Genomic DNA, 14,478 nt, shown 5'->3' on the forward strand with positions numbered 1-14,478 from the left:
GTATTAAATATTAGTGTGATGTTAATAGGAACAAAACACACAAAAAGGCTACTTACAAAGAAAATAAAAAGATAATAAAATTACTGCACTATAAACAAAAAAGAGACAGCACTGATATAAATAATTCTCCATGTAGGTTGCAAGATGTGTATAACTCTTGCTATTATACTGACTAATTTAGTCCCTGGCTGTAAATTTATAAATAAATAAATAAAATTTTTATTTTATTTAAATAATTATACTGATTATTAATTTGTCTTTTTCTTGGGTTGAGGGAAGCGGACCCATGGATATTTTGAAAGATAAATAAGATTAATATTGGAGAAATTATTTAAAGTACATTATTTAAGATAATAAATTAAAACTCAGTTCCATGCAATCATTTATACAAAGGAAGCTTTTTTTTTAAAAAAGAAAAAGGCAGATCTCTTATTACAGTCCCTGTGTTCTTTCATCTCATTTAATTAAAAAGAATAGTGTGATAACAGAAGAACTTTTTAAAGAGCTTTCTTCCCCACTGTGACCAAAATTCCTCCACTTGAAACTAGTACCCTTTTAGACCTATGAGATATTATTTAGATTACAGATTGTTCTGAGAATAAGAGAGCTGAGTAAGAAAGAAAGTAACAGGACAACAAAAATGGGGGGAAAAAACAGGGGTTTTTTGCTGCACCAAATTAGATCCAGTTCTTCTCCATGAAAAATTGTGTGAGAATGCAGGAATTTGCTTCCTTGCAAAGCTCAGTGAAATAGTGATTATCAAAATGGAGCTGTTACAATAGTGATAAAGTGTTATCATCAGTTTTGAACCTCCCAGTGTAAAGACAAATGGAGAGCCTTAAATTGTAATGAAGAACCCATTTGTTAACATCACTCAAGAGTCCTCACAGGAGGTGGAATCCAGATCCACTTTGGAATGATTCTCAATTCAGTGACATATATCCCAGACCGTATTAGACTGAGACAACAGTTTATGCTCTCACACTATCATCATCATCATCATCTATATGTTTATAAATAAATTTCATAAGCACTACATTTATTTATTTCTACTGTTTGGGGCTGTTACCCATAATCCATTTTGCTCATTTGCAGAAAACATGATTGGAGGGGAACTAGAGCCACAAAAATGGGCTCAAGACCTAAATGCCTGCTTGGGTCCTCCATTATACAGGCTTGAAGTCAAGTATGGAAACTAACACAAGTAGGGGAGTAGATTGTAGATTCAAATCACTAATTTGTAGATTGTTGGTTCAAAGCACATTTTATGATGCTCAGCTATGTGTTTTTATTTTTGTACTAGGTATTTTATCTGTTTTAATGTAAGCTGTCTAGAATCACGTACGTGAGATGGGCAGCTATATCAGTTGAATAAATAAATAAAATTACCCTAATAACCTGGGAATATAGAAATAGTTTACCCAACACTTAAATGAATCGTGTCATTCTGAAGAGTTTAAATGAGAAGTTAAATAGGGTACCTGATACTTAAATAAGAACAGAATCAAATGTCTCCTTGTTGAAGGTATTCAAAAGTGAGGAGACATGACTAAAAAGGCCCTGTCAGGCCTTATCTTGCCCCACAACCTTCATGGTTTAGAGTACAAGTACAAATGCTGTGTGCTCACTTCAGCAGCACATATACTAAAGTACCATTGCTGGATGTTACAAAAGATGAGTGCTACATTTTGGTTGTTTCATTAAATCTATTTTTAAAAACATTCAATGAAATAAATACTAGGCGTAGAATCAGTACGAATTTACTGCTAAATATATTACATTCTCTAATTCTCTCTAAAGTTTGATTTGTGCTTTCCTATCAGAAGCACAGAAGTTGAATGAACGATTGTGCATCTATGTAAAAAATAACACTACATGACCCCAGAAATATTTGCTTTATTGAAGTGAAGCATAAAAATGTTATATCAAACATATACTGAATTCTGCTTTAAAAAAACACTGGCAACTTTTGAACATACTTGTGTAACAACCAAACAGCTATGATTATTTATTTTTCATCTTACAGGCTTCATTGCTCAACACTTTCCTATCTGGCTTTTGGCACACAGTTGGCAATTTGCCTATGGCTTCTTTGGCTTAATAAATGGTGGGATTTGTCTAAAGATGTATTCATATGGCTATATCTAATATCAGCAGTTACTGTGTTCCTTAGGAACACTGCAATACTCACAGAATAGAACAGAACCCTCTAAAACAAAACTTGTGATTTTTTTTTCTGCTGTATTGCTAATTGTGTAAAAGAAGCAATGGCTTGCAGCCAGATATAAAAAATTCCAATTGGCTGGCAATAGTGATCCCTCCTCAATCCCATATGTTTTACATATCATTTAAATGGTGTAAGGATTTACCAAAACATGTTCAGTGAGAAATAGTAAGAAATTAAGCAACTTACTTTACAGTGGTCATATTGCTGCTGTAAAGTTGGAACATCTCCACCAACAGGCATCTGCTTCTTTAATTCATCATCTTTCAAATTCAGCCATTTGATAAGCTCTTCCAATGATATCAGCAATTTACTCCATTTCTCTGCATTTGCCTCCAAATGAGCCCTACAACAAGATTCAACACATTTTTTAAGAGTTTTGTGCTGCATTAAAACGTACTAGATTTCAGCTGTAGAATATTGCTTCACTGTGAATAGAGTGTAATTTTCTTTATTTAAAGCAAATGCCTTCGATATAAAATATTTGAAAATGATTTATAAATGAAAAGCAAAGGAATTTAATTAGAAAGTTACAATCTGCTGATATACAGGTAGCCCTCAACTTACAACCACTCATTTAGCAACCATTCGAAGTTACAATGGTGCTTACCACCAGTCCTAGCACTTACAACTGCCACAGCATCCCTGCAGCCATGTGATCAAAATTCAAGCGCTTGGCAACCGACATGTATTTATGACAGTTGCAGCATCCCAGGGTCATGTGATCGCCATCTGTAATCTTCCCAGCCAGCTCCTGACAAGCAAAGTCAATGGGGGAAGCCAGATTTGCTTAATGACCAAGTGATTCGCTTAACGACCATGGCAAAAGGGTTTGACATCAGGCATGACTCACTTAACAACCATCTCGCTTAACAATGGAAGTTCCAGTCCCAATTGTGATCATAAGTTGAGGACTACCTGTAATGAATGATACTAGAATGCATTTTAAAACTCTATTTAATGGGTTTCTAAATGAGTTTTAAAAATTTAATGCACTAAAAGCTTGTCTTACTTCTGCACTGCTTGCAAAACCAAGCTCTGGCCACCATATAAATGGATCTAAAATGACTACTTCCCCCACTCCCCAATTTTTTTAAGACAATAATTTGGATTTCTATTTAAGCTATTATTTAATAGCACATTTCCAGAATGACATAAGCATTTAGGGGTTAAATCTTGATCAGCTGAACACTGTTGATTCAAATTATTCATTGTATTTGGCTGAATCAATGAATCACTAGAGCTCTGTGCAGTATTTCAATTAATATGACATGCCATTAGTGTGACTACTCTTGATAATGTCAGATCCCTTTATTTTTTTCAGTCCCCTGTTTCCTTCAAAGCATGGCAAAAAGAGAGCATCCTATCACTTAAGAAAAAATTGTTGCAATCTTCTCCTGGCATTTTTTTTTTCTAGAATGGTGGTGAAAGTATCCCAGACCGCCACTTCAATTCTATCTGTTCAATGATCTTGATTAATCCTGAGAGCATTACAAGAGATAAACAATTTTAATGCTTACATGTCACCTGGGCTCCAGGACACAATTAAAAGTTCTTTACTTTAGTTTTCTGCTAAAGTTTTAGTAAAGTTCTTTAGTTTTCTGCTAAAGCTTTTAGTTTTCAGTATGAAACTCTAGTAGCAGAAAGCTATTAAATCTCCAGAGAAATGCAATAGGTGCATCCAATGCTTAACCTGGTTACCAAAATAACCATTTTTAGTTCATATACTGCACAGAATAATAAACTAACTGTACAGGGGAAGTATACGCAGCATGCTAGACCACAAAAAACCTAACCAAGATTAATACTAACCAAATTTAGCATGTTATAAGCATGCTAAACTGGTCTGGTTAAGTGTGTTGTGTGAAGATAGCCTTCATATGTTCTAGCAGATTCTAGAGGTAGTCATTAATTATTTTTGTGGGAAGATGAAGAGTTGCTACAATTATAGCCATTGGAACACAGCATTCATCCATTCATCACAATCACTATCACAAGAAGGAATATATGACCTCCTTTCCATCGTTTTTCCCCCTTGGACACTAACTTCTATAGCGTTTGCTTCAATTCTACTCTTTGACATATTGCTATCATTTCCATAAAAAAAAATCTCTAAAATATTCTTCCAGTATTCCTTCACTTCAGTTCATCCCATGTTCACTTAATCACACAGAAGGTAGGGCATAATTGTTCAGAATATTCCAGAAGACAGGGCAAAAAACAATGGGTTTAAATTATAAGGAAGTAGACTTATAAATTTATAAATTCCTAATGATAAGAATAACAATGAAATAGACTGTTTCAGGAGTTTGCGGGTTCTCTTTGAAGTATTTTAACAAAAGCTGGAAGGTAGTGGATTCCTGTACTAGGCAGGTTTTAGACTATATGGACTCTAACGGCCCTTCCATTCTTTTTCATCATCATTCTACCAAGCATCCTTATTTATTTTACCTACTGTCAGTAGAAAAAGAAAATGCACTTATAGAAGACTATAGCAGCTCCGGCAAGGAGCATTTCTTGGCCATTCAAGTAATATCTGGATATTTCTGGACTAAATATGCAATATTAACTGGGAACTATATTTTAACAGATTAAAAAGGATTTTTTTAAAATCTAGCAACTACTATAGTAATTTTGGATGTGGACAACTATTGTTATTAGTCCCTCCTAATTCCAGTTTAGGGACGCGGTGGCGCTGCGGGTTAAACCGCTGAGCTGTCGATCGGAAGGTCGGCGGTTCGAAACCGCGTGGCGGGGTGAGCTCCCGTTGTTAATCCCAGCTCCTGCTCACCTAGCAGTTCGAAAACATGCAAATGTGAGTAGATCAATAGGTACCGCTTCGGCGGGAAGGTAACGGCGTTCCGAGTCGTCATGCTGGCCACATGACCCGGAAGTGTCTATGACAACGCCGGCTCCAAGGCTTAGAAACGGAGATGAGCACCGCCCCCTAGAGTCGGATTCGACTGGACTTTACGTCAAGGGAAACCTTTACCTTTACCTAATTCCAGTTTAGAAGGCCAGCCAAACAGTTGCTAAATATAAAAATAACATGTTCAAGTGTTTCCTAAACTGTGGCCTTCAACTTGCCCATCTGTTGGGTTTCCTTCTTTTATTATAACAATGCTACACTTCATGCCAGATGTTGCTGCACTGAGTGGGAACCCTAACACAAGAAGACATCTTTGTCCACAGATAACTGAGATAGTGTCAACTGTGAAATAGTTTTTTTAAGCTTTGTGCTACTTGCCCAGGAGACAGAGCAATGTGTTTACTTTATTTATTTAGACTAATGGTGAAACATCTTTTAACAAAATTACTAAGCACTTTTAAACAATAAACCTAATGTCAATACAGACAGCTTGAAACAAAAAACCACACAAATCTAAACATAAAACAAATCACAATAATCCATCAGCAGGGAGTGTCCATCTAAACGCTAACGTATTTTTTTCTAAATGCCCTAGAGCATTTCTGGATGTTTACTATGATGCTTCTAAATGCCATAGAAGCTGATGTCAAGATCTCTTAATTTTATTGCTAATTATGATGTCACCTATTTATCCTCCCACCAATTCTTGCAGTAATAGTGTGACCTGCCAAGGCTCCCTATTGGCTAATTAATCATGTCCATTTATTAAGTACTGAGGCCACCTATGCATACATGTTATTTATATATATCAAATTAATTTACATAGTTTTCTCTGTTGTTACCATGCTTCAAAAGACAGCTTAATCAAAAGTACGCTGTAGGAGAATATGCCATCTATATATTTATAGAAAATAGTGGCTCAAAAGTTTAGATGGCACACAAAACTAAAAGCATGAGGATGGAACTATTCTTCACAGTCAAACTTGAAGATGGCCAAGACATTCCCACCCCAAAATACCAGAATTTTTCATTTATCAATTGAACTGAGGAACAATAATTTTAACTAGCATAAAACATGAAAGAGAGTTAATGTGTACATCTACATCTAAAATATATGGCTTACACTATATTTTGGGGTGGCAATTGTGTTTAGAAAATATGCTGCTGAGAAATTATGGTCTACGCATAAGCAAATTTCTTATGTAAAGAGGGACCGCCCAGAGTCCCTCTAGTGAGAGGAGATGGGCGGTGACAAATGTGATAGATAAATTTCAAAAGCAGTTTGTGACAGGTGTAGAAATGGGAGGATGACTGGAAATCATGGATGATGGAGATCTTGGATTATGTTCCCTCCTTAGGCATGAAACCCATTTGAGGATGTTGTGTTAGATACATTTTTTCGAACCTTAACCTAATCTACAAAGCTGTCATAAAGCTATATTGAGGCAATAGTCCTCTGATTAAAAAAACAAAACAAACAGAACTATGATTTTTTTTTTAAAAAAAATTAAGGATCACCTCAGTCCTAACTTCCATAAATGCTTTTTTTAAAAAACCCACTGTCATATTTATATATACTAACAATAACTACTCCACAAATCATGCCACTTTTCCTTCCAAAGAAAGCTAGAGTAGTATACAGAAACAAAAGAAACAATGGTCAATAAAAACAGGTAGATAGTGAATAAAAAGACATATTCTAAAACAAATAAAACATTAATATACAGTAGATCAATTAAACTAAAGTTCATTTTTTAACAAGTAATCTGCCCTGGAGCCGTTAGTACCTTGTTCTTAAGTTTGGAAAGGATCAGAAAGCCATGCAGTCCAATCCTCTGCTTTAAAACAGGAATTGCCATCTACCAGTTCCTTGCAGAGCTCCTTCACATTGCAAACCTCCTACCTTAATACCAGAAATGAAAAGCTACACGTATAATTCTGGGAGTTTTAGTCCCAACACATTTAAAGAACAACAGGCTGGGAAAGACTGCTCTAAACCAAATCGGAAATGCAAAAGTCAGTATTACCAGTTCATCTCTATTATTATTATTATTATTATTATTATTATTATTATTATTATTATTATTATTATTTGGAGTACATATCTCATACAATCAGCTCTTATATTCATCTCAGCAATGAAGCACCTGGAACCGCTGATAAATGCGAACACAAATTCACCCTAAAACCATTTTAAATGTGATTTCAATGCACCATTCATGACAGCCACTCTCATTATCTCATCTGCAGATTCTGACACTGAAATTAGTGCCTGGCTGAAGTAAAGGACTAGAAGGCAGCAAGGACCATTCATTCTTCCAAATGATCGCTAATCCCCAAGAAATACCAAGCTGTTCAATTGTTAGTGCTGGGATTTTGCAGCTGTCAGTTAATGTATTAGCATAAACCTTTCCCTATTTTGCTAATTTGAGGGGGAGAGCTTAGAGACACCAGGCATTAACAGTGTTTGCTTTAACTACCTCCACATGCATCCTGGCCTCTCAAGCTCCCCAGGCCTTCTGGAAGTCCTCTTCCACCAAGCACTGGGCTAAGGTAAGACTGGAGCCCAGTAAATGTGAAAGTTTAGGCGCAGGGCAGTCTTGCTCTAGAGTCCCAGGAGTTGTTTTGATGTTGGTTGTATGGTTATTTTATGTTCTACTGTATCCTTGTGAGCTGCCCAAAGTTATTGTATATGAGATGAGTGGCCGTACATGTCTTTTAAATAAAATAAATACAAAATTCCATTGGCTGGAATATTCATGGACCATGGGACAGAAACTTTACATTAGGGTATCTTGCTATGTGGCACTTATCAAACTCAGCAAGGTAATAAAGGGCAGGCTACCTTGAAATGTATTATTTGTAAAAATGTATCTGAAAGGAAAATGAAGTAAAAAACATTTACCTGCCAGGCTTGCTAACATTAACTATTGGGCCCGAATGACTTGCAGATACATGCTGTCATAGGAAAGTCCAAGGCAATCTTCCTTTAGCCTTTCTTCCGTCAAATTGATTTCATTCTTTGCATCATTACTGTTCAAATTCAGATCCCTGCTTCCTGGTGCAACTCATGTTCCTGCCTCCACTGAATTGCCAGTTCCATCTTAATCTGCATCTAGTTCTTATAATCCAATCATGCATTCATAAAATACTAACTGCTCCTCTTAGGCAAGCTGCTTACAATTTTTAATGCACTCCAAAGCCCTGATCCTGCAAAGCTTGAAGTTTGGATTTATTCTAATGCTCTGACATTGATCTTACTGTGATGCTATGAAAACAGATAACCTTACAGCTGCACATTTCTCAGAGGAGCAACAGATATGTTTTTAGCTTCTAGTACTGATAACTGAACTTGCTACACCATCAGGACCAAGAATATCAGTCTGTTTCACTGATCCCTCTCTATTCAGGGTGAGGCTAAGACAGGTTCTTGAGTTTATGCTTTCTGCTCCATCTGCTGCATACAGAATATGATCCCTATATCAGGAAATTCTGTATTTAGAAGAAGGCACATGTATTCAGAAGACAAGGTCACACATTCAATATGAATGCAAGTTCATATTGCATTCATACTCATTGTACTCAGTACTCATCGTAGAGGAAGGGAAAAAATCTGATTTTTGCTTCCAATCTTATTGCTTTTTGTTTGTTTTTGGTGCCTTCAAGTTGACAGGTGCCTATTGAGTCCTGGTGACTGCATGGGCTAGTCCCTGCAGTTTTCTTGGCGAGATTTCAGAAATGGTTTGCCACTGTCTGCTTCCTAGGGCTGAGAGAGAGGGACTGGCCCAAGGTCACCCAGTTGGCCTTGTGCCTACGTTGGGACTAGAACTCACGGTCTCCTAGTTTCTAGCCTGGTGCCTTAACCACTAGGCCAAACTGGCTCTCTTATTGCATACAAGATTATAAATGTTAATGCCCTTAGTCACAGAGCCACTACAGACCTTACACAGCCAAAAATGCAGCATGGACTCACAGCCCATCCATGAAGCTTGCTTCATTATTTACTTTGATGACCAGAGTCAGCTACAGATCTGAGCCGCACAAGGCACCATTCAGGCCAGGTTTGGCTGTTGGGGATATAGACATGTTCTCAGTAAATAAATAAAAGGGACCCATCCCTTCTATTGCTAGAAGGCTGCTTGCACCACAGATGAGCTCGTTTAAGATTTTTTTCCCTTATCACTAGACAGTGAAATGTGCTGGTCATTTCACTGACGCATAGCAACTTTTTTAAAAGAAAGCTTGTCTGACTTAATAATTAGACAGATAACAGCAGCAGTATGTCCTTCTGGGATCCATGGTGGCTATTTGCCTGAGTATGCCATATGCAGTGCTATGCAGGAGAACAACTTAATATCCTGGTGTTAACTTTTACAGCCATTCTACGCAGTGTTATTTTAAGGACCCTTTTCACCTGTATAATATTATCCATTTATTAAGATTTTATTCAGAGGAGGCCTCATTTACCTGATGGTAGAATTTAGTTGGTAGTCAGAAAAGAGAGGGCCTTCTCACCTGTGGCTCTGTGATTCTGGGATTCTTCCAACTCAACTGCTACTCATGCTTCCTATACAGCAGGGTGTCAAGATTACCTTTCTGGAACACATGATTGCTCATGTTAATGAAACTAAATGTTTCTTCTCTTTTATATAAGTTGTCCTATGAGGACATGCTAAACAATAGTTCCCAACTTGATGTTCCTAGTTGTACTGGAATTAAAGGCCATGCTAGTTGGGACCTGGATCTGAGGGATATCACTCTGGGGAAAATTCTCTTAAAATATGGTCTACAAATAATTGAGAAAAAAAACCCAGCTTGATGTTAAGCATGCAATTGCTATAATGTTATGTTGTATTTTTCTGCAGATAAATAAAACATTGGAATTTTAAAAGTAGCATCTATTCTTATTACATCTTCCCCGGCCTGCATAACATATGGCCCACAGACCACCAAGGAGCCTTGTGTGGCTTGCCAGCGTTTTTTGAAAACTTAAATCCAATGCCACCAAATGTCCCTGCAACCTGGAAAGATATGCCGCTGCCTAGTTTTTCACAGCCACCTCTGCCCCCAAAGACAAGCTGTCAAGTGCCGCCAACAGCTCCAGATACCACTGATACTGCCAGCTCCAGCATTGCCACTGCACCGCTAGCTGCCAAACAGCCGACTGGCACACCAACTATTCCTTTGTGTCCCACAGTTATTGTTAGCGTATCAATGCGGTCCTTTCCCCTACATGAGCGTGCAGGTCTGATCTTACCTGATACTGGCTGATTTTGCTTTCAGATCATTCCAACGTTGGTTCATGTCATCAATACGATGTTGTAACAGTGCAGCCTCCTCAGAGTTCCCCAAGGCTTTTACCATCTTCTGCCTGTTTCCATCAATGCTCTTGAAGATATCATTGTGAGCATCAATTTCAGCCTGGATGTCCTAAGGAAAGAAAGGCCAGCTAATAAATCCACAGACAACTGATATCAGTCCTGTGCTCAGATTAAGGAAATGGACTATTCAAAATTCTCACTGTCTAAATGAAAATTGAGAACTATCAAAATTACTACACTGGAATAATAATGATTTTAAAGAATGCATTTTCCATTGTGATATGCTTTTGAAAATAACTGAAAAACATTACAAGATGGGCTATGCTGAGTGCTAACTGTGGATGACCAGTCCTAAGACCTTGTTCTGAAGCTTTCCTGTACTATAAATAACATACATGCTATATGCTAAGATGCCACTATCACTATTATTACTTATATCAAGGAGTACAAAAGTTTAAAGAATCACTATTTTCACACTAGCAAAGCCATTAAAGACAAATCCACAATCTTTCACAAAGCACAGGGAACTTCTAGCAGCTCCCAGTGTCTTAAAGAAAGGTGAACTCTCTCCTTACTCCTATTTACAAAACAAATAACTTCATCAGACCAAAGCCAGACATGTGGGCTTCAGACCTGCATCCCACCTATAATGAGAAAAAATGCACTGCTGACATTATTCTCATATGTGGACCAAGCAACTAAGAATTGTTGAAAGAACAAATCCAGGGCCTAAGAATAAAAATCTGCCATCTTCAGAGATGTTGTGGGGAAAACAGGAGGAGGAAGGAGCATTAGGTATGTTCACCACCTTGACTTATTTATAAAAACAATAAAGGTGGGATAAAAAATAATAAATAAATAAATAAATATTCCAGGAAGATACACATTTATAATGCTGTAGAATGCAATGTGAAGTATGTCCATATTTATATTTTAGACTTAATAAATAATTATGTGAAACTCCAAAAGTCTCATTGTTCTCTACTTTGCTTTTCTATATATTACAAAATGGGGAAGGGAAATCATTGTTCTTTTATCTTTCATCCAAGCAATCCATTAGGGCACCTGGTAGAAGCTTATCATATTCTCCTCTACTTTCTATCTTAAGACTACAACTAACTTGTGAATCCACAGCTTCAGAACAACCACTTTTTTTTCCAGCAATCCTGCATCTAGTCTGCTGAAAAGCTTGAAAACTTGAACACTATTTTGGGATTTGAGTTGACTTAAATAAATACATGGCCTTTATATGGATTCCAGATATCTAGGCAGAGAGAGACAGCTTTCAAGCTACAAGCCTTATCCAGTATTCAAACTTAAATAGCACAATTTAATGTTTTTTCTCCGTTTTGGTTTGCTACATTATCTACATTGCTCATATTTATATGTAAGTGCAGTGCATACAAACATAATAATTATTTTTGAAGCTTTACTTTTAGATCATGAAAAGTTTATTTATTTATTTACCAGTTATATCCTGCTTTTTCTCCAAAAGTTCAAGCAGCTCACGTAGAGTTCTGACTTAATTATACCATCACAGTAACAACCCTGTAAGAGTTGGGCTGAGAGGAAGTGACTAGCCCAAAGTCACTCAGCAAGTCTCTATGGCTAACGGTAAATTTGAACCTGGATTTCTTCAATTCCAGTCTGCCACTGTAACGACAGGGGTACCATGGCTATGCACAATCTTTTTCAGGCTCATAAGTGAATTTAATCTTCCCATGCCGTGCAAGGTGTTGCATTTTCAGAAGTGGGTGGGGCCAGGATAATTCTAAATATAATTTCACTTATTACACTGAATAAAATCAATCTCCATGTACTTAATAATTCTCTCCGTAATATTAAAAAAAAATACCATTCAATTCAACTCCTGGAGGACATCTGAGAGCTGCACCCAAGGCCCTGGAATGCCACGAGATATGCAGCTCCCTCCTCTAGACTGAGGAACTTGTGACGTTCAAAATACTGTTTAATTATAGTTTCTAAAAGACTATGCCAGCATAACCAATGATAAAGAATGCTGGGAGTTGTAGATCTGGAAGGTCATATCATCCCTGCTCTGAAGAACAGAATTGCCCCTGAAAATACAAGCCATCGAAGTTGGATAAATCCAATTCTACAAACACCAAGGGTCAGGGGAGGAGAAAGCTTTCATTTTTCAAAGTTGAAACAAACAGCATTGTAAGAAAAATGCCATCATTGTTACTGGAGAAGTCTTTCAATATTTGGGAAAAGATGCTTAAAGAGAGACATACAAACCTGGAGAAAATCCATGAGGCTCCCTGTACATCTCCAAGAGATTATTCAGCGAAGTTTACTAGAGAAACTCTGCTGGCATTACAAACATGGTCTTTTTTCTTGAGAAGAACCAATTCAACAGTCAGGGCTTCCTTAAAGACTGATTCTTCCCTATTCTACTCAGCATGTTCTGTCTTTCCCAAGTGAGCTTTTACAAAGGAGTCCCAGAGAGTAGCACTGCATCGAAAAATTATTATTATACCCACAAAAGGCATTTAAAAATTCACTGACTGCTCCTGTTCATTTCGGATATTATGAAATGCACCATTATCCTCAATGAGGAAAACAAAATAGATGAAATATGATATTACTGAGAAACATCTGATGCTTCATCAAAATTATGGATTGAAATACAACTCGGGTTATTAGTTTTTTCAGAACAATTTTAGTCACCCAGTAAGACATTAAAGGGACCTCAACTGGTGGTGGCCTGATCAGGAAAAAGATTCTGGTGTCAGTTGAATAACCCAAAGTTTTTCTGCTGTAGAAAGGTAAAGTCGGCAACTGGAAACATTGGGAAAAGAATTGAAAACAAGTGAATTTCTATATAAAATACAGAAATTTCCTGTAAGACCATATATGGAATATTGTATATAGTTCTGATCACCACATCTGAAAAAAGAATATTGTAGAGCTAGAAAGGGACAGCTAAAATGGTAGGTTAGACCAGAACAGCTTTCTTACAGGAAAGATACTGTAACTGCATCTGAAGCTTTTTAAGTTGAAGTGAAAACAGGGAAGGAAGATACAACAGAAGTATATAAATTCATACATTGTATGCATCATGTCTCTAGAGAAGTTTTTATTTCATACAATATTAAAATTCAGGGTAATCTATTAAATCTCAATGTGAAGAGACTGAAGAACAATAAAAGGAAGTATGACTACACAGTGCATAGTCAATTTGTGGTATTTACTGCCATCAGGTGTGATGACAGAAATCAATTTAGATGGTTCTAAGGGAGGAGGTATCATACCCACGGTGATCAGGTGAAACCTGAGAATTTTTGACAAATATTCAGACCAGTTTGAAGTGACTCATATATCGGTCACATAAATGCAGCTGTAAAAAAAAGTTGTCCTATGATATCCCTTGAAAAATGAGGCAGAAATAGGTATACTTAATACTGCTCAAATATTTCATATTGGAAGGGAAATAATCTGCATTTTTGCTTCTCATCCCCAGGTAGATAGGAAAGCAGTAATATTACATAACTATTTTTGTTTTATTTTTCCAATGCCTAGTTAACTAGGAGAGATTCTGTGTATGCAAGTGTATGCTCTACAGTATGGATTACTAAACTTAAAAAAAAACCCATCCCTGTCATAACAGTGATTTTCTATAGCTATTAGTTCTTACACTGCTGCCATCACTTTCATAACACCTAGTGGTAAAATCAAAGAAAACAATTTCTGGAAACAACCTAGTTCTTTATTCTCAGCAGTAGGACAGGAAAAGGCTCTAAGTCTCTGTGGGACCATTATTTATAAATATATTATACTGTTCACTCAACAAAATTTTTCAAAAGAACATACAAAAATGCAGAAGAATGTAGAAATCATTTAGTGCATTCCTTGGCAGAAAGGCTGTGAACTGGAAGAGCCAGAATGACCCACACTTACAAAGTGTGATAGGAATTTTTTTATTGGAATGCAATCTATAAAATCTGCATAAAACAAAGACATTCTATCATAGTTACAGTCACAGAGAGCTGTTGAAACTCTGCAGGCAGAGGTGGGGGAGAGGACAAAATCCAACCAACTCT

The 14,478-nt window shown here is 36.8% G+C and overlaps 1 protein-coding gene across 4 annotated transcripts in view; it reads right to left on the bottom strand.

The window, feature by feature from the left end:
• UTRN (utrophin) overlaps positions 1-14,478 on the bottom strand; it is a 398,463-nt gene that overhangs the window by 138,972 nt on the left and 245,013 nt on the right. For all 4 annotated transcript variants that reach the window (XM_063309056.1, XM_063309084.1, XM_063309065.1 and 1 more), the window contains 2 exons: positions 10,351-10,523; positions 2,414-2,570 (listed from right to left, as the gene is read on the bottom strand). In XM_063309056.1, the coding sequence (XP_063165126.1) occupies positions 2,414-2,570; positions 10,351-10,523 (330 nt within the window). The remainder of the gene's footprint in view (positions 1-2,413; positions 2,571-10,350; positions 10,524-14,478) is intronic.

This window comes from Candoia aspera, chromosome 1, assembly GCF_035149785.1.
Source record: "Candoia aspera isolate rCanAsp1 chromosome 1, rCanAsp1.hap2, whole genome shotgun sequence".
Classification (NCBI taxonomy): Eukaryota; Metazoa; Chordata; class Lepidosauria; order Squamata; family Boidae; genus Candoia; species Candoia aspera.